The following is a 20,683-nucleotide window of genomic DNA, read 5'->3' on the forward strand; positions in this document are numbered from 1 at the left end:
CACTTGGTAGCCTCACCTGCCGCTTCTCAAGCCCCGCCCACGTCAGCTGCCGGCCTCCATCTTGAGTCTTCTCCAGCTGACTGGTCAAAGGGTGTTTGATGTCTTTTGGTGTATTTTTGTATTTTTTACATGTGTGCAAACCTAAAGGATTTTAACTTAAAACTAGGGATGTTCGATATCACTTTTTTGTGTGACCAATACCAGTCTGAGTATTCATTTTTGAGTACTCACCGACACCAAGTACCGATACCACTACTACTTTTGATACATCAAATTTCAGTGAACACAATGTCAGATAATTGTGAACAAAGATTATTCTTTCTTTCTGACACAACGATGATTCGCCAATGTGTCAAACCATCACAGTGTCGCGCCAACTACTGTTGAGGAGGACTTACTCAATGTCAGATTTATTTATTTTTTTCGCCTTAAGTATCGGTGGCTGATATCGGCAGCTTTGACGAGTACCTCGTACAAGGGCCCATACCGATATCTGGTACCGATCGCTGTTTAAAACATGGCCTGTACTGTTCAATAAGGTTTGATCCATCCGTTGTTGTTTTTCTTGTTGTGTCTTTTCCACTCATGACTTTCTTCAAGCTTCTGATTGGTTCAATTTTGTTTTACAAATACCAAAGTCAAAAGTTTGCCTCTGACTTGTGGTGCCTCACTGGGACTGAAGGAATGGTGTTTACTGCACATGGCCAACTGCGCGCACACACACACACGGGGTGGCCCGTGATTGGTCCACGGTGTCGTCACGGAGACAACAGCTGTCTCCGGGATGAAGAAGCTACTTTGAGGGTGCCAGCCAGTCTGCAGGCCTGCAACCGGAGAGTCCCGCAGGAGTCCCTGACACACACACACACACACACACACACACACACACACACACACACACGAGTACAGCAGAATTAGCGCCCCCCAGAGACGACAGCTTTGTCTTCTCCACACACTGTCGACTTGTCCCTCTTCTTGTTGGACAAAAAAAGACATGCACACTTATGTCTATGTACACAAATGTACACTTAAACACACACAAACACACACACATCTACTTATATGCAGTAAAACCCCCAAAAATGGGCTGGTTTCCAGCCAATGTCAAACGTCAAAGTTTTTCGTGGCGGCATTGGAGGACCGCCCCAAGTGTCAGAAGAATCTTCCAAAAGAATTTATTGTCAAACACAAAAAAAAAGCAGGCAAGGAATGTGGAAGAAACAAAATCTGAAATTCAAAAAAAAAAAAAAATCAAGATCCAAAGAAATAGGGAAACAAAACACTCGCTACTACAAAGGACAGGAAACTTGATGTGGCGCAAACAAGACGACGAGGCACACCCGGACAAGGCACGAGTGGCCGCAAGGAGGGAGGGAGCTGATCGGTTGACACCAGGAGCGGGGCTGACGAGAACGGCGGGAAAACAAACTGGACATCGAGAAAAACTCCGTTCGTCCATCAGGACACGCAAACATGTTAACTGCGCACAGCAGCCCCGAGATTCAAACCCAGAACCTTGACTGCGAGGCAGACGCGCAAACCACTCGATCGCTGTGCCGACCTCCTGTCGCTTTCTTCCTCCTTTGATCAAACGGAAGTATTTGCTCGAAAATGTTCAACGTGTGAGTCAGCATTGTGTGTGTGCGCGCGCGCGCGTGTGCCGCATGTGTTGTTTTCGTCGACGGCAACTGTCGCAACAACGACCGCTCTAATCTGCACCTGCCGCTGACACAGCAAATGCACCCGCGCACAAACACGCACACATACACGTACCCAAAAGTACACTAACAAAAAAATTACAAAAATACACACATACTGAAAAGTACACAAATACACGTATAGATTAATAGGTACACATAGACAAACACATGGACACACACGTTCACACAAAAACAGACAAAAGATACACAAACACAAAGTACTCTATCTCTCTCACACACACGCGCGCATGCGCACACACATACAGATACTAAAAAGTACACAAACCGAAATTTAAACAAACACACGTAGACAAACACGTGTACATGTACATTGCGTGTGTAAAAGTTGTGGCACGGACAAGTGGGCGCAAAGGTGAAAGGTCAGGGACGTCGTTTGCGTGAACGTACGGGCGCTCCCGGGCGTGGGGGGCGTTTAACGTGCCCACGGGGGTAGGAAGTTGGTCACGGGATCAGAGGTCAGGGGGGTTAGCGAGCTGCAATTATGTGTGTGTGCGCATGCAAGTCAACAGGTGGGGGACACACACACACTCGCATACACAAACGGCCCACCTGCCCCACCTGTCAATCATCAAGCAGCCGTCACGTGGGCGTGCGCATTCACAAGCACCGTGTGTCTTTGCGTGCGTGTACGTGTGTGTATCTTTAATTTGAATTTGTGTGTATGCGTGTGCATTTTTGGATACGTGTATTCACTTGGGCGTGTGTGTGTTTACATGTATGCCTGTGTGTGCATAAACGTGTGTACAGGCGACATGTATATGTCATCGTGTGTAAATGTGTGAATTTGTAAAAATGCGACTTAATGTATGTGTGTAACTTTGAATTTCGGTAGCGTTAGTGTAGTATTTGTGTGAAAAGATTTGCTGGTGAACGATGCTAAACGGACTGCACTTCATCTCCAGCATCGCAGTGCCCAAAGCCTCGCCCGCATTCGTACAGCAACGGGCGACTGCTGCCAGGCCCGCTGGGGGCAAATTAGGGTTCAGCGTCTCGCCCAAGGACACTTCCACACGCAGACGGTCGGAGCCGGGATTCGAACCGGCGAGCCTTCGGTCACCGGACGCCCCGCTCGACCTGACGCAAATGTTACCCGCGATGCCGAGCGTGTCGTCGCGGCGGACGCCGTTCAAGTGCGAAAGTCGCGAAAAGCCGACGACGCGTGAGCCGATACGCCCGAAGGGGGCGGGACCGAGGCGGGAAGGACAACCCTCCGTCCAACTGCTGTCGACAAGCGCGAGGTCAAATGAAGGTCAGGTGACAAGGTCAAGGTCACAGGAGAATGAATCCATACATACATGGATGCATAAGTGAATGAGTGAATACACAAATATATGAATGAATGGACACATTATTGCCCGACCGATATGGATTTTTGAAGATTAAGCCGATTCCATAATTCGGCAGAATCAAATTTTGATAACCAATTAATCGGCCCATTCATTTTCCAAATATATCATGAATAAAATAACTTATTTTTTCAGATATTTTTATATTTTTCACCGCCGGACAAACCCCCCCCCCCCCCCGCAAAGATCGCACATTTTGTGTTCTCGCCGTCCCGCTGAAGGACGAGCGAATACGTCAAGCGGAGAAACATCTCGACCGCGCCGCTCGGCCCGCCGACACCGGGTCCGTGGCGGCCTCCGTGACCTTTGACCTCCTGACGAAGGGGCACCTCCTCGTCCAACTGCCGCAAACGGGCTTTGTTTTGGCGTGATGATGATGAGGGTCTTAAAGGGTCGACGAAGGACGGGGACTCTCGGTGACGGGGTCAGTGAGGACAAAGGGGGCGGGGGGCACTCGGGGGTCCGGTTACCCCCCCGAGGGAAGCAAACCAACGTCAAGTGTAAACTTTGATGTCTGCTCCTTTAATGAAAGTGCTTTTTATCAAACGGCTTGCGTTTAAATTTTCTTTCTCTCGTTGTTTGTTTTGAAAAATAAAGTGTAATATTTTCATGATTTAAGTTTGCCGTAATGGTTTCACATGATCGTGTTAAGTTTGTGTTGTCCTTTCTTTTTCAACTCTGAATTCACTTTGACACTCACTGTACAACTATTACTATGCATCTCTGAATGCATTGATTTTAACCCAAAAAATAATACACACAATGAAAAAATTTAAACATTGGATAAGCTTTTCAAAAAAATCAAAGCAATCAGACACACCTAATATTTGACTCGCGTAAATAGTTATCTGATAAATATTTGACCTCCCTTGTAATGGGTTGAATTGTTGGGCTAACGGGTTAGCTCGCGGCTAACTTGTTAGCGTGGAAACGGACATGTGCTTTTGTTGTGTTTGCGAGGGTCTCACTCTTCGGTGGCAGGCGTGGAGAGAAAGCGGGCGGGCGAGCGAGGGCCCCCCCAGTTGGCGCCGGGGGCTCGGCATCGAAACGCGAGACGGCCGCCTGGCGGACGAGGAGGACGAGGAGGAGGTCACGTCGGGTCCAGTTTTGTACTTTTGGGTCACTTGCTCTCGATTTATCTTATTTATTATTTCGAATGGACCTCATTTGACTTGTGGGACTTTGTGCACTTGAAAGCGTCTTAACTCTTTTTATAGTTCCACATTCAGTGTCTTGGTCTCAGTTGGGTTTGTTGGGTTCCTGTACCGTCTTGGAGCTTGTTGTTCTTGTTCACTGTTCTAGTTGCACTTTTACATTAGAATTTTGTACTATTTCAAGAGTTGACTTTTCTCTTACGATCATTATGAAGAAGTATTACTGCACCGAGGTACTTCATGCCAGCCGAAGTCCAAAGTCAAGTGGCCCTCATGCACTTCCAAGAGGTACCCCTCCCCCGTTCCCGACACCCCAAAAGCCACGCGCCCCTCCCCTCATTATCCTGGGCAGATGTCGGTCGGCGAGCACGTCTCGAATGTCCGCCGTCTAATTGATATGAAAACTGCGGTTGGGAAGCGGTAAGCCCGTCTGAGCTCTCGGGTTCCCGGCCGGCGTGAGGCGTTCGCGGACCTCCCGTGGACGGGAGCGCCGGCGCCGAGGAGGAGGAGGAGGACGACGACGATCCCGGCCGGCCGGGATTTAAGCGGAGGATGTGACGCTAATGACTTTAAGGAGACATAATCCCGACCATCTGGACCCGCCCATTGTTCGAGAGTGATCTTGTTGTCTCTCCTGGGAAGGGGCTCCCACGTTTGTTTTGCTTTCATTTGCCGCCGGATCCCGTTCGGACGGAGCGCGACGGCCGGTCGTCCGATCGTCCGATAGGGACGATCTTTTCATTTCTTCCGGGAAATGTGATGAATTTAATCCCAACTGTGGCTCGTGTTCATTTGGCGCCGTTTCACCAGGACGTGGATCTTGATGTTGGATTTTTGTCCAATCCGATTTCAGCCTCAACGTGTTGCTGTGCCGGTCTAATCTGCCCGTGGGCCTTCACAATCAGTCGTGAAAACGAAATTAGCCATGCGACTGCTTCTTCAGTGGTTGTTGAACTTTTGACACCAGGTACCCCCTAAAAAAAAAAAAAAAATTCCCAAATTTTTTTAATGTTAATTTTAAGGCAACATCACTTATTTTCAGAAAACCCCGATTATTTGTGTGTTGCTGTTTTTTTTTTAATTGATCTCACACTTATGTGTTCTTTTTTCTTTTCTTTTCCCGCTTATTTGGGCGCTCACTTAGTCATGTATATAAAAAAAAAAATACAAAATTAAATTTTTTTTTAAAACAATGGCAATCACAAGGGTGCGTCAATTATTTGCAGATTAGCCCCCTAGCACAATTTCAACATTAACACTGCACTTAAATTTAGGGAAAAAAAACAAAAAAAATACTTAATAATATATTGTGCAATAATTTTGCGGCTAAATGTATGTTTAAAAACAAACATTTCTACAAGACTAAATGCAAATATCTTGAACTTTAAAGTTAAATCCAACTGGACTTCAGTAGTGATTCTTTTGCATACCACCAGAGGGAGCACACATACACTTTCCTATATCAGATTTCAAACTTGTCCTCAAGCTAGCTGGCTGATGACATCAGCATTTTTCTCTTCACTGATTGGTCAGAGCGAGCGTTCCTTAAATGGAATAATTCAAATATATTTATTCCATTTTTAAATGGATTTACTGATCTCATGAAATAATTGGTTGATTAAATAATTGTAAATAATGAAAAAATATTAGTAAAATGAACAATTTGATATATTCTGTACTTGAATATATTATACAAATATAGTTTATGAAATAATTTCTTTATTAATTATAATCAAATCAACCTTAAATAAAATAAAGAGTAAAATAAATCATGGTAAAATGAACAATATTGTCTCTGGAGCACAAAAGTTCGCCGAGCCCTGGTTAACTTGCTTCTGAGAGATGCGCCTGAACGCCCCATAAAGTCACAAGGTCAGAGTGTACAAGTCAAGGTCAGATCAAATTCTTTTTAAATTAAAAAAAAAAAAAAAAAAAAAAAAAAAAAGGAACACAAAGACATTGAAAGTACGGCGGTAATGGTGACACGGTCACATGGCCACAAACATGTACTGTATGTGATATACTCATTAAGATGACTGTCACATTTACAGGAAGTGCCGACGTTTTTTCAAAGAAGTTGAGTTGTGGCGACAAGTCGTTGGAAGAGAGTTCATGCACGCGTAACCGCGACGACGTTAAGTCACGTGATCACTGACGCGCTGGAATCACCGGGGTCCCTAAATGCACCGTCAAGTTCAGACAAAACGTGCGTTTTTCACGAATGGATGAAAGATGAGAAATGAATGAAGGTTTGACTCATCTATGAATTGTGTATTGGCTATTGATGAATGAATGAATTTCGTGTATCGCACATGAATGAATAAACCAACAAAGGAAGTTTCTCTAATTGAATGAATGTATGAATACATCGGCGATGAACGAATGTATCGTCTATTGTCACGAGTTGATTCAGACGGGACCCAAGAGCAGGTTGTGGAGAAAAATTGATTGCAAAAGGGGAACGGAGATGGTCCTTGAGATATGCTGGCGGCTTGTTGAGGCACGCAGCGTGGAGGAACACGATGACAGGTGCGCGGCCGAGGTGGTACCGATTACTGTGACGAGACCGAGACAGGGCGAGAGGGCGACACCAGGCTCCGACAAAAACGACTGCAGGGCACCGCTCGTCACATCTACAAACGTACATGTTTGGATTGTTTTAATTGTCGTTTTGAATTGGTTAGTGTTTTATGTCCGATTTTTATCTACATACACAAAAGTACTTAACGTTCAGTTGCACATGATTAAAATGTCGTAAACTGATGTAATTGTCCGCTTCCCTTGTGAGGAATCAAAGACTGCATGTTACTTAATTAAATGTTAGTGGTTTGCAACTGATGTACATGTTCAAATGAAGTTAATTCAACTGATTTTGTTTTTAGTGTACAGAATTTAGTTTCAGCTGTGCTTTTTTTTTTTTTTTTTTTTAAAAGTGTTCTACAAAAAAAAAAATTCAGTTGATTTGAGCCGTGAATTAATGAAACAACTGCATCATCTATTAACTAGTTATTCAATTAGCTTCATCTATGAATGAATTGCATTTTCGTATCGTCTGATTTTTTTGTTTTTCACTTTGTTATTGTTTTTAATACATTCACTGCCATTGACGGCTTTCGAAGTCAAATATCCATGTTAACTAGGAAGGCTGGCAGTGAACGAGTTAAGTATTGTTATTATGTGTTCTTGTTTAAGTATTTTATGTTTTATGGTTGCTTTTTATTTATGTACAACTGTGGCTTTGTTTTTAAAGTGCTCTATAAATAAAGTTGAGTTGAGAATGAATGAACGAACTAATGCATGGTCTGTCAATGAGTGAATTCACAACTGTGAGTTTTTGTGTTTTGGACGGAACGAAATCCAAGCAAACTGACGGGCCAGCGAGGCACACCCGGACAAGACGCCGGCGGCCAGAGCGATCCGATTGGTCGATGCGAGGAGCAGCGCTGACGGAAAACTGGTGCAAACAAGAACCTAACAAGCAGGACAAATTAACATTGACGAGCAGGGGGAAAACACCACCTGGCATAAAACAAAAAGTAAATCTCATCAAAACAACATCAAATAAACAAACAACTATGAATACATGAACGTAGAACGCACGAGCGAGTAAATGAAAGTTGGCAGGATTCGGCACTGCCAGCGACTTGATCGGCGCATTCAAAATGTCACGCTGCTGCATTCAAGGACACTCGCACATCTGCGTTTTCGCCACACACTCGAATCCTAAATGTTGTTCACATTCAAGGTACGTGGCGACATGCGCCGACGTGCGCTTCGTGAAGAAGTGCAGAGCTGCGGTGCGTTCGCTGCTCTTGTGCTCTCGTAAGATTTTTGCACTCCGGCGTGCGTTTTTTTGTTGTATCGTTTGTTTTCCCATTTGTGACACATTTGTTCGCACAGCTGAACTCGGGCGCACAATTTCTCAATTCTTCCAGCGGACAGCTGCAGCGTCAATTACGCACAAGCGAGCGAGGCCGGGGGATTACACGCTGCACTTTGAGCGTGCGCGCGTGCATGTGTGGACGGTGCAGGACCAAAGGCGGAACAAGATGAGACATTTTGATACTTGGCAATCTTCAAGCTTGTAAAAATGTTAGATGCTGTACCTCAAACAATCCGCACGCGCACGTCTTTTTACTTGCCTATTTACGATATAACGCCACCATATGTGCGTATATTCACAAGCCAATGTGTGATCTGGAACGCACTCGTCGAGACCTTTAATTTGACGTGTGACTTGATGCGGTTTGTTGCACTTTGTTTTTTGACTTTGAACTTTGACCTCAGACGACGGCCTCCTGCGTCAACGTTCCATCAGCAATACAAATTCCTCAGCCGAGCGCCGCCGTACCCGTTTTGTGTCTGACAATCGAACAATGAAAATTGCGCATGAATTCCACTGTTTTGTGTTTGACTTGTTTGACATTGCCGTGACCTTGACATTTGACCTCGGCTTGTAACTTTTGGTATACACACAAAACGTAAGATCTCACATGTTGAATATCAAATAATTTCTTGCTGATTTGTCCAAGTGAACATGTGCAAAACGCCATTTTTTTTTTACATTTTGTAAATTTCTCTCTTGAGAGCGCGCGCGTGTGCGTGCACGTAGCACAGCCTTGTCGCGCAGACGCGTTTGTGAGGCGTGGCCAGCGAAAGCGGATCCCAGCCGCGACGACGACGACGACTAACCGGATCGGGTTCGTGTTCCCGTTCGGTCCAGAAGTTTTTTGTTCTTTCGTCTCACAGCGTCCTTGAAAAACATCCTGGCCTATCTTTGTTTTCCACTTCCTGTCTACGCTACCAGACTTGTTGCGTCCAATGACGTCGCTTTCCTTTGATGCTGTCATAAATGCGAAAAAAAGATTTGCTATTTGGATGCAGGTAGGGCTGGGCGATATGGCCTAAAAATTTTAACTCCGATTTTTTTTTTTACCAAAAATTCAATTTATGATCCCCCCCCATACCAATGTTACTTTTTCCTAAGAAAACTAAGTAGAAGTTTGATGAAAAACTTGAATGTAACCCGTACATCCCTCCTGGAATGAAAGTTCAAAACTTAATCAAAACTTAATCAAGTGCAAGATATATAAAGTGCAAAGCTACAAGTATTGTGAAGCTTTGTTTTAAGAGATAAAGAGTGCCGCTTCCCCTCACGGCCGGAGCGTCCCGTGCGACAGCTGCGGGATCTCCGACGCGTCTCCTCACTGGCACCATTGTTCCGCTCAACCTTCGACTTACACGCGCAAACACTGCTGACACACACACATAGGTACACACACACACAGAAACACGTTTTTTCGTCCACAGACACACACATATACATTTAATTACACTCACACATATATAAACACACAGATACACAAACATACTCAGACACACACACGTACATACATATACATACATACACACACACGCGTTTTTTTTTTGTCCAGACACACTCTCAAACATTTAATTACACTCGCACCCTCACAAGTGAACACATTCATACACCGACACGCACACAAAGTGTAGTAAGTACATAACAAATACACACACACAGAGAAACACAAACACAGACAGCAACACAATCATACAGACACACACACTTTGCATGTAATCACAAACTTGAACCGCTGTGATTTCACTTTGTGTCCACCAGATGGCAATGTCGTCATTGTCATGACCGCACGTTTGCCTGCTTTGTAGTCTGGATTATTATCATCATTAAACGGGTTAATTGAAGGCTCGAAATTGCCCGTAGGTGGGACTGCGAGTGCCAATGCTGTTTGTCGCTATGTGCCCTGCGATTGGCTGTTGTACCCCGCCTCTCGCCCGAAGATCGCTGGGATGGGCTCCAGCACGCCCGCGACCCGCGTGAGGAGAAGCAGTAAAGAAAATGGATGGATGGGTTATTTTCATACCATCCATCCATCCATTTTCTGTACATGTGATCAATAATGGTAAAGAAAATAATAATAATAATCAAGAAATCTGATGTTGCAATTTTTGATGCCGCCTTGTTGTCGGTACGCTGAAACAGCCGCGCTTCGAGTCCTGTTTTTTCTTGATGATTTTAAATTTCAGGCGTTCATCGTGAAGGCAATCCACAAGTTACTCCGAGTAGTTTTTTCATTGAGTACTTTAGTCTTACTCAAGTAAATATTTGGATGACTACTTTTTACTTTTGTCATATTATTCTAAAGTGACAGTACTCTTACTTGAGTACAATATTTACCTCTGGGTATGTTCACATACTTTTAATACGATACGGCTCGCAGGCAGGCGACAAACCGATATGTAGCCTAGTAAGCTAGTGCTAGCACTAACGGTTGTACATAAACATGCCGGCATTCTGTCGAATCATGCGCTAAAGCTTCGGTAAACATTGGTTCGTCCGCGTGAATAAATGTTGACAATGGCAAGCACCGATGTGCCGGTCACAGTACGGAATCCTATTGGTCGACGTCGAGGTGCGCTGTCGGAGAGTTGTCGTTGATGTCCCACTATACGGAAGATATCCAAAAAATAAATCAAACATGCTAGACTTTTCATTTTGGCATCGTAGGGCCAAATCATTGGTCGTGGATTATGTCAACACTACAACAAGTTTTGTTGTTCCTCACAAAAAATGTCAGGCCCGATCAAGGAAACCAGCTGCGATAGCTAATCGGGTTAATATCAGGGCTAAAATCCTGTAGTCTGATCTAGGCATAACGGTAAAGACAAATTGGCATTAAAAGTTTGGAAAATATTACTTGAAGAAAAAGAAAAAAGTATGTGTATTTGTGTGTAAGTGTATTTTTCCCCATGTGTGCGTGTGTGTCAGTCCAACCTGAAGAAAAATGAAAAACGTATTTTCAAAAATGTCCTTTTCTCAGGGAAGAAATCCAAAATGGCATTTTCTAAGGTTCTGTTTCACGTTGCCTGCGACTTCCCGATCGCTCGCCTTCCGCGTTTGCCGTCGATGACGGCCCGCCGGACCCGTACCCTGCCGGTCGGTGGGACTTCCGGACCGCCCGCGGCGCCCTGACCTTGGGCAGACGCGACGCTTGCAACTTTTCTCTCGGCCGCTTACAAATCCATTTTTCGACTTCGCTTCCAGTTTGTTGCCTGAAAATATAAAAGTTGTCAACTGAACAAAATGGCCGCAAGTGCGATAACGAGGACGTTTGCATGCGCCACTGTTAGTCAAAAGGAATAAGAGAACAATGGGCCAAAACTACAAGTTGAATTTGTGAACGAATACTTTTTTTTTGCCAAATCATTGTTAAAATGCAAAACGAGCGCGTTCCAACGAGGGCCAGGCAATTATATCGTCACGATTAATTTTGAGTCGATTAGTGATCGACCGTGAGCTTATTTACTTGATCAGACATGGCGGACATGTGCGTGACGACAGCCAATCGGAGTCAACTTTTCCAGCTCTGTTGTAGCAAGGTTATTTATACATTTGTCCAAGTCCTATCTCCATTTTGAGTTTTGTTTATAACGTTTGCGCCGTTCCAACACGGCGCGGAGCTCTTCTTCGCTTTTCAAACGTGAGATTGTCATAAGGCAGCCAACGCTGTCCTCTGCCGGCAGAAGTCAGACATCGCATCCTATTACACCACACTGTTATTTTATTTCGCTACATAATGAGTACAAATTATGTTCATCGTCACCTTTTTTTTTTTTTTTTTAACAGTACTTCCTCCGTTAATATACCGTTGAAGCATTTTGTAGTCAGTTTAAGAGCAGTGTAAAAACGTTGTGATGATAATAATAGAAACGGACAATATGAAGATTTTGTATATTTTTTGCTAGATTGTCCAACCCAAAAAAAAAAAAAAAAAAAAAAAAACGTTCACAAGAAAAATGCTCTGGAAAATATTGTCGTGAAGAAAACGCAACAATATTTGCTGTCCACAAAAGCCGCCAAGATGCAAAACGCCAGCGTACCTAACGTCTTGTCCTCCCGTCTCCTCCTTTTTCGAGTTGCTCGGTTGTTTCCTGCCGCCGCTTCATTTGAAGAGTTCCTGGTCCGGGTCCATGTGGACCCGGCAGAACTCGCCGACGGGTCGCCGCCGCGAGGACGTCCAGCAGCTGGCGGCGCAGGTGAAGACCAGCACCGTGCCGAACTCAGGCGGCGACCCGGTCTCGGTTCCGCCGGTCCAACTCAGCAGACCGACGAGCGCCGGCATGAGCTGCAGCTCGAAGGTCCGCGGGCCGCCGCAGGCTTCGCAGGGCGGCGGCGGCGGCGTCTCGTGGGCCGACATCAGTAGCGGTCGCCCGCCGCGGCAGTAGCGCAGGATCTGTCGCGGGCACGCCGAGATCCTCTTCCGGAAGCTGGAGAAGGCCCGGTCCCCGTGACGCGCGCCGCTCTTCTCGTAGGTCTCGCAGACCGCGGCGACCGCTCCCTCCCGCCTCTCGTAGTCCCTCAGCAGCTTGTCGGCGTGCGACCGCTCCTCCTCCTCCTCCTCGGTCTCGGCCTCGACGTCCCGCTCGTCCAGCACGCCGATGAAGAACGCTCGCAGGACGGGAACGTCCGGTCCGGGCTCCGCCAGAGCGAGGTCGTACGGGCGGCCAACGTCCTCTAAAAGCGAGCGCAACGTTTACGTCGACAAACGTCCCCCAAGCTGAAGCCCCGACCAGGCAAGGAAAACATTGGGTGAAGCTTTTCGTGACGCCGTAGTCAACAAACCCCGTCGTTGTCGGGGTTTTCTGCTCCTACCTTTTTCTTCCTCCGGGACTGGCTCCGCTACGTCTTCCTCCATCGCGCCCCAGTCATCGGCGGAGTCGCACCAGTCACTAGCCGACAGAGGAGCCTCCTTCGCCGCTCCCCCTTCCGCCTCCAGGCTCTGAGAGCGCAGCGCCGCCCAGCTCTCCGGCCGGCCGCCGCAGTCGGCGGCCGCGCAGGCGAACAGCTGGAGGGTCCGGTGGTAGGGCGAGCCCCCCAGGGGGCAGTACACCTGCACCACGTGGACAAGCGGGGCCGAGCAGCGGCCGCAGCGGGGAGACGCGCGGGGGAGGCCCGGCGTCGCGTCCGGGAGGCCTCCCGCCTTGTTGGTCAGGAAGGACGAGCGATGCTTCGAGTCGTCCAGCTTGCCGTCGAACACGCCCAGAAGAGTCGACTCCTGGCCGGGAGACGCCATCGCGACAAGCGGTGGTGCGGACAAGACGGTTAGGAAGGAGAGGAGAAAAACAATTAAAAAAAAAAGTATTCTTCGGTTGGCGACAAGTGCGGCTAAACACACGCGATCGCCATCTACAGTACAGGAGCGGAACCTATGCAAGAGCTGATGGGACGTCACGAGTTTCAATCGGAATTGCCAACCTTTTTACCGTCAAAATCAAACTGAATTAAAAACATCATGTATAAAACGACTCAACATAAAACAATTCTACATTTAAAAAGAAAAACAAATCTCTAATAAATGTCATCTGAAAAAAATGCAACATCTCAAAGTAGTAAGTCAACATCTTAAAACAATTCATTGTAAAAACTTCTCAACCTCAAAAATATTGTGTTGATCAACAACATAAAAAGCCGCAACATCTAAGAATATTCAAAAAATTTAAAACGTTTAACATCAAATTACAAAAATTCAACATCGCCCCCCCAAAAAATCTGTGTAAAACATTTAAAAAAAGTATTAAACTCAACATAAAAATTAATCTGTGTAAGAAAAAATTAATTGTAAAAAAAAATTCGGTTGAAAAATCAGTGCAAAAAAACCGCCTAACTATTTGGATACAAACTAAATTCTAATTACACAAGAAGTCAGTCACCTCAACTTGATTTATTGTCAATAAAAGTGAGGTTAGGCTGTATAGAAAATGGATGCAAGTCAACATGATTCAGATCTTTTCTTTCCATCGTGTTAAAAACCAACAAATAGGTCATATGGCCACGCAACAGCAGCTTCTCCCGTTTTCACGTCGCCTCGTCACAGTTTCCGTTCATCCCAAATGCCGAATACTTCGCCGTCAGCGTGACCGCACAGCCTCCCGCCAGCAGGAGGCGCTCCAAGTAGACGTGCACTCTCGTCGCGTTCACCGGTCGTCGTCGTCCTCGGTAAACAGCGGCGCTCGGTTCGGCGGGAGATCGGCTCGGATGCGCTGCCAGCGGCCCGGCGGCCAAACGATGTGCGACGCGCGGCCGTGGAGGAGAGCCACCGACACCTCGCCGCACCAACAAACAAAAAACAGAAAAACGGAGTCACGTGATGAAGACCGAGGCCATCATTGTGTCACTTGCACCCTGACCTTTAACCCTCCTGTTAGGTTCGTTTCTTAGGAACAGCCATTTTTGAATAAAGGCTCAGAATTTTTTTCCCCGATTTATCAATGAATCGAAAAAAATAATCGACAGGTTAATCTCGAGCAACCCTAATTTCAGTGACTGTTGAGCGCGTGACCTCTCGCAGATCCGACGCTTGAAGGAAAATTCAGCCCGTTTTGGAACATAGTTCACTTTGACCGGCTACGTAACAGGAGGGTTGACGCGGGGATTTCGGTTACCGGGCCAAAGGTGTTGCTGTCCAGACTGTGGCCGTGATGGTCCCCCTCGATCCACACGTGACCGTCAGGGACGCGCACGTGTCGCTTCTTGTAGCTCAGAGTCCTGCGAGATCCACAACAACCACCGCCACAAAGTCCGTCAATGCTTTCATTTCGGGAGTTCCGCGCCGTTCTTTTATCCGGCCCGTCCAGCATTTATTTACATGATTCAGAATCCTGGAATATTTGCAGAATTCACTTAGTTGTTGTTGATTTTTTTTGTTGTAAAAATAGGAGATTGAAATGTATTTATTTATATTTTGTAACTAATTTAGCATATTAATAGATGAATTCCATTATTGTTAACAGTAAAATAGCAATATTCGTAACATTTTTTAAATGACATATAGAACCTTTAACATTTTATATTAATTGGTCAATTTATCCCCTATAAATAAAGATGAGAAAAACTACTTCACAAATACATGTAACATTTCAAAATTATTTGATCAATTATTAATGTATTGTAATATAAAATATGTCAATTATTTTACAAATACATAAAAAATATTTTATTAAATCACTATTTATTGTAAATTTAAAAAATTGGAAAAAATACACTATTTTACAAATACATTAACAAAATGAGAATTGTTGTATTAAATAACTGGTTGAGTCGTTAGAATTGAATTTTAAACATCCATCCATTTTCTACACCACTTATCATCACGCCGGTCGCGGGCGTGCTGGAGCCTATCCCAACTTTTAACAATGGGCTAGGCCATGTGTCCACCTGAAAAAACTAAAGTTGTCTCCGCCCTTTGTAAGGGTCACATGACCTGCTTTTCACAGGAAGTGACGTTCCACTGACTTCCTGTTCCACTAGCGCGCGGCAGACAGGATGCTAACCGGCTTAGCATCCCACAAAGGACGAGAAAGTGTGGTTTCCACGGCGATTACCTGATGAAGTCTCCCTCCAGGGCGATGACGCGCTTGATGATCTTCTGCTCGGGATTCCTGGGAGACCTGAGACGCCGCACACACACGCAAACCATGGGCTGCTCGCCAGCCAATCCAACGGTCGCACATGCAGTGGAACCTCAGTCTTCGTATGATTTGACCGTTTCGTCAAAAAAAGCGCATGACTTTGCCGTTCATGTCTCGGAATGGACGCGTTCATCCAACGCATTTCGTAAAGTGGGAAAAATAGGCTTCAACAGAGGGCAAGCTTATTAACAGCTCAAGGCAATAACAAGCCTCCCGGTCTGCTCGACATTTGTGTAACATCCTGTCAAAAAGAAAGCAATAACAGTTTGACTACACTTTCTTGGGCTACATGTATAGGTCTGTCACAGTAATTACTATATCGACTTATCGTTGGATAAATAAAATAGATGGAACGATAGTTTTTCCAGACTCGATAAATTGGCATTGTTGTGGTGAGCCGGCGGCGAGTTGGGCAGCTGTGCCATTAGCCGCTAGTGGGCTTGAGGAACGCTGGCGTACCGCTGCGGTGTTGGCTCTGCCCAACACTCCACAGCCTTGTGCCATCTGCAGTGCATAGATTCACACAACAAAGACAGTTGTTTGACTGTTTATTATGATCACTAGCCCACAAGCTAAGGAGCTAGCAAGCTAAGGAGCCAAACAACTCGCTACACCACACCACAGCGACGTCGTAAAGTGTCAGTGCCTCGCTCAGAGTTGTGTGCGTTAGTCCCCAATTAACACGCAGAGGGGAAAGTTGATTGTTTTTTAAGCATAACCTCTGCGGCACTCGTTATTCAGCTACTAGTTGACTACAACAAACATATCTGATTTACAGGCGAAGGTCTCGTTTCCAGCGGAGTGCACTGCTGAATAAGTCACCACAGTGACGGTGTGTAACAAAGTGTTACTATACTGCTGTGCTTTTATTTTGAAGGGCTGACTTTTGACACGACGTTACCCGCTGAGGTAGCCCTAACGTGTCCGAGTGTTGCCGAGCAGACCGGGGAGGCTCGTTGCATTTGAGAAAGAAGCTGAGAAACACCTTATTTGACCATTTATCCACTTATTCAGTCATGTTTATTTCACACTGTTTTTATATATAAATTTAAAGTTACTTTTAGGCTGCAAGTGACACTTATTTCAATAATTGATTACTTTCAGTACGGTGGCTTGGAAGTGCAAGACAATATAACAAATGGTGAAACACTAACATTTCAGAAAACAAAAAAACAAAAGACGAAACACTTTAACGTCAGACAACACAAAAACAAAAGACGAAACTAACATTTCAGGAAACAAAAACAAAACATGAAACACTAACATTTCAGAAAACACAAAAACAAAAGACGAAACACTTCAACATTTCAGAAAAAAACAAAAGACGAAACACTTTAACGTCAGAAAACACAAAAACAAAAGACGAAACTAACATTTCAGGAAACAAAAACTAAACATGAAACACTAAAATTTCAGGAAACACAAATACAAAAGACTAAACACTTTTACAAAAAGACGAAACAAATTCCAATTAGAGACACCCGGAAAGGGAGGGGCCCATTTCATAGACATTCTTGGAAATCCCACGGACTTTCTCGGCAAGACCCGCCCCGCTTCAACATGATTGGCTCCTGCATCGCGAGAAGGGTAGGCTGCGCAGATGGAACGTGATGTCCATCCCAAATAGCGATTGTCTTTTTGTAAAGGTGTTTCGTCTTTGGTTTTTGTGTTTTCTGAAATGTTAAAGTGTTTCATTTTTGTGTTTTCTGAAAAGTTAAAGTGTTTCACAATTTCTTATATTGTTTTGCACTTCCAGGCCACCATACTTCAGGACATTATTTGAAATTGACAGGGCAGAAAATGCACAAAGGTTTGGATCGCAACATTCATTTATTTAAAAAAAAAAAAAACAAACAAACAAAAAAAAAAAATCAGCAAAAATGTTGATCATTGTTTTTAAAGTCAAAGCATACGTTAGCAAATGTCTTATTTTTATTCAACTCAAAATCTATTTTCAAGGAAGACACAAATCGGACAATGTTTAATGTTTGGAGTGCTGAAATTCGGGAAGATTTGGACAATTGGAAGTCAAACAAGGTCTCTAAATGATTAATTGATTATTAAAAGTTGATTAATTTGATAATCAATTAATAGTAGATTACTCAATTGTTGCATCTGTAGTTACTCTGCACGAAATGTATTTTTTGTTCATATTTTTGGATGTCTGGAACAGATTCACTGAATGGAGATTATTTCCTACGGGAAACATGGTTTTGGATTCGTACACTTCGGTTTGAGTCAGACTTTCTGGAACGGATTAATTACGGAAACCAAGGTTCCGCTGTGTAGACAAAGCCGCATTCAGTCTCACATTTACAATCCAGAGTCCTCGATATGCAAATGTGCGAACATGCCATCAGATGTTCGGAGGGGACTCACATGACAGACACGATGTCTCCTCTCTGGACGTGGTACTTCCTGACACTCCAGCGGTTCAGCAGAACCACGTCACCCTCGGACGCTCCTTCCGGGTTCAGGAACGGCTGCATCGACACGCGCATTGATCATTTCCCTGTTTTAGTCACGTTGCCGTCATTTCTAGGCCTCACCTGCATGGACGAGCCCTCCACCCTGGCCACATACGCCAAGCGATCCAGGACGGTGACGGTGACGGGCACGGCCACAAAGAAGCCACTCACGAAGGCGCGCAGGTAGCGGCGCCCCCGTGTGCCCCCCTGAGCCATGCTCACTGGGACGGGAAGCAGACCGGAAGATGGGGGACCAGCACATGAAATGACATCACAGTCAGTCTAAGCAGAGAAGCGTTTTACCTCTATGGAACGTAAGGCACATTACGTATCTATGCATCATTGAAGAAAAACTGAATAAAATGGCGAATAGGAAAGTAGTAAGCATTTTTATCGGTTGCAAAGCAGCGACGTGCAGAGCACCAAGTTCCTCGTCATCACAAATGATCAATTTCAAGTCTATGGAAGCAGTTTGCCTGATGTCACTGCCTGAACAACAACTGCGAAAAAGTATCATTTTCCGCACATTTTTGTCAATCAGCACGTAGACGCGAATGGGTGCATTTTTCAGGTTATTATTTTAGTAATGTTTGACAGGAAAATGTGAAAGCTTGTGAGTTTGCGAATCAGTCAGAGTTGAGTGCAGATGGGGAAAAAATCAGCACTGCTGCGACTCTCCCTAGGAGTGGGCGTCAACGACGCGAGGAAAAATCTGACCCACTGGTGCCAGCCACTGCAATTATGATTAATAAACGGGTAATTTCCCTGTGTGCCCGTTACTGTACGTGGGGAGACCCACACACAACAACTCCAAATGAGGCGCTGATGTTTTGGACAACCTTGCCGTGGTCCAAGGAGCTGCTGTTTAGCTCGTTAGCCCGCGGGCTATCCCATTATCTCGTGGGCTAGCGAACGTAATAAGTAATTGTCTCTGCTGTGTGGATGCATGCGCAGCACATAGAGTAAGGCTGTGGCGTATTGGACGGAGCCAGCGCCGATCCACGAGCGGCTAATAAGTGCTTGCCTAGCCGCCAGTAGCGGGCCACTCTGCAGTGGAGCCATCCAACTCGCCGCGTGAGCTGCGCACGGGTCACCAAAACAGAGACACGAGGCCAAATGACACAAAACACTTGAGAAAAGATGCATTTTTCTGATTGATGGCAAACAGCTAGGTTGGAAATTCCTGTTTTGCAGAAAAATTAAGAAAGCATGGGTCTTTTGGGGTTTTTACAAAAAAGATAACGGGAGAGTGGAGAAGGTGCAAGATACAGGTACAGAAAGTATTCAGACCCCCTTAAATGTTTCACTCTTTGTTATATTGCAGCCATTTGCCAAAGTCATTGCAGTTCATTTTTTTCCTCATTAATGCACACACAGCACCCCATATTGACAGAAAAAAACTGAATTGTTGAAATTTTTCCACATTTATTAAAACAGAAAAACTGAAATATCACATGGCCATAAGTATTCAGACCCTTTGCTGTGACCCCGATATATTTAACTCGGGTGCTGTCCGTTTCTTCCGATCAACCTTGAGATGGTTCTACACCTTCATTGGAGTCCAGCTGTGTTTGATTAGACTGATTGGACTTGATTAGGAAAGCCACAGACCTGTCTATATAAGACTTTACAGCTCACAGTGCATGTCAGAGCAAATGAGAATCATGAGGTCAAAGGAACTGTCTAAAGTGCTCAGAGACAGGCACAGATCTGGCCAAGGTCACAAAAGCAATTCTGCTGCACTTAAGTGGCCATAAGTACCCATAAGCAATGTGACTGTTTGACCTCAACATCATGGGTATGTTCGGAAATTCAACCCGAGAGTGCAGTGTTCAGAGATGCAGAGCACGCTCCATTTTCCATGAATTTACAACCGTGCGTGTTGGCCATTGGCAGGGACACGTCAGTGCGCCCGCCATATTGAATGTGTCCGTCCTGCCTGACGCTCCAGCTGCTCTGTCTCCTCAGTCAGAGCGGCGGGAGTGCGCTCCGGCACTCCCAGAGGGTGTCGCTCTGAAGAACCGAACAGCACACTCCAACAATGCTCTGAGTTTTCGAACATTCCAGCGTTAACAGCGCGTTTGGAGTTAATTTCCGAACGCACCCCATGAATGTCCATTCATGTCCTGCGAGCTAACTGCTAGCCGCGTGGCTAACCACCGAGCTAGCGTGGCTGACAAGAGCAAATAGATTACAAAATAATTATAATAATAAATAAAAGGATAGCTGAAAACAACGCAAAAGTAATTGTACTCAGTGAGGTCAACTTTGACAGTAAGAGAAAATCACTGACAGCTAGAATGCTGAACTAAACTATGCAAATGCAAACGCTAACTCACTCACCAGCATAAGCGCCGACTTCCTGATGCCGGCGAAGGAAGTCCACTTTGGGTCCTAAAGTCCGTTTCTCACGTAATTACGTACCACTTTAACACTACGTCCTCAACCGCTCTCTTTGTTTTAATGTATTTCTAATGTTTGTTTTT

At 45.1% G+C, this 20,683-nt stretch overlaps 2 protein-coding genes across 9 annotated transcripts; both read right to left on the minus strand.

Moving 5' to 3' along the window:
- Positions 1-398: 398 nt before the first annotated feature.
- pdcd2l (programmed cell death 2-like) lies at positions 399-13,393 on the minus strand. Of its 4 annotated transcripts, none has more exons than XR_009788732.1 (3): positions 12,914-13,393; positions 12,142-12,775; positions 399-852 (listed from the first exon to the last, which is right to left on the minus strand). XR_009788732.1 is itself a non-coding variant. In XM_061774958.1 (2 exons), exons 1-2 carry the CDS (start codon positions 13,332-13,334, stop codon positions 12,204-12,206), a joined length of 993 nt encoding a protein of 330 aa, XP_061630942.1. In that variant the 5' UTR covers positions 13,335-13,393; the 3' UTR covers positions 11,596-12,203. The 4 variants fall into 4 exon arrangements, 2 of the variants coding, with proteins under 2 accessions (XP_061630942.1, XP_061630944.1); XR_009788731.1 differs by lacking the exon at positions 399-852 and adding an exon at positions 5,972-11,313; XM_061774958.1 differs by lacking the exon at positions 399-852 and having other exon boundaries at positions 11,596-12,775.
- Positions 13,394-13,963: 570 nt separating this feature from the next.
- Positions 13,964-20,680, minus strand: immp2l (inner mitochondrial membrane peptidase subunit 2). 5 transcript variants are annotated; one of them, XM_061774965.1, is made up of 6 exons: positions 20,541-20,680; positions 18,279-18,418; positions 18,109-18,212; positions 15,643-15,708; positions 14,702-14,806; positions 13,964-14,372 (listed from the first exon to the last, which is right to left on the minus strand). In XM_061774965.1, exons 2-6 carry the CDS (start codon positions 18,411-18,413, stop codon positions 14,117-14,119), a joined length of 666 nt encoding a protein of 221 aa, XP_061630949.1. In that variant the 5' UTR covers positions 18,414-18,418; positions 20,541-20,680; the 3' UTR covers positions 13,964-14,116. The 5 variants fall into 5 exon arrangements, with proteins under 5 accessions (XP_061630949.1, XP_061630951.1, XP_061630948.1 ...); XM_061774967.1 differs by lacking the exon at positions 20,541-20,680 and having other exon boundaries at positions 13,964-14,364; positions 14,704-14,806; positions 18,279-20,105; XM_061774964.1 differs by lacking the exon at positions 20,541-20,680 and having other exon boundaries at positions 18,279-20,105.
- Positions 20,681-20,683: the final 3 nt, after the last annotated feature.

Source organism: Phyllopteryx taeniolatus, chromosome 5 (genome assembly GCF_024500385.1).
Source record: "Phyllopteryx taeniolatus isolate TA_2022b chromosome 5, UOR_Ptae_1.2, whole genome shotgun sequence".
NCBI classification, from domain to species: Eukaryota; Metazoa; Chordata; class Actinopteri; order Syngnathiformes; family Syngnathidae; genus Phyllopteryx; species Phyllopteryx taeniolatus.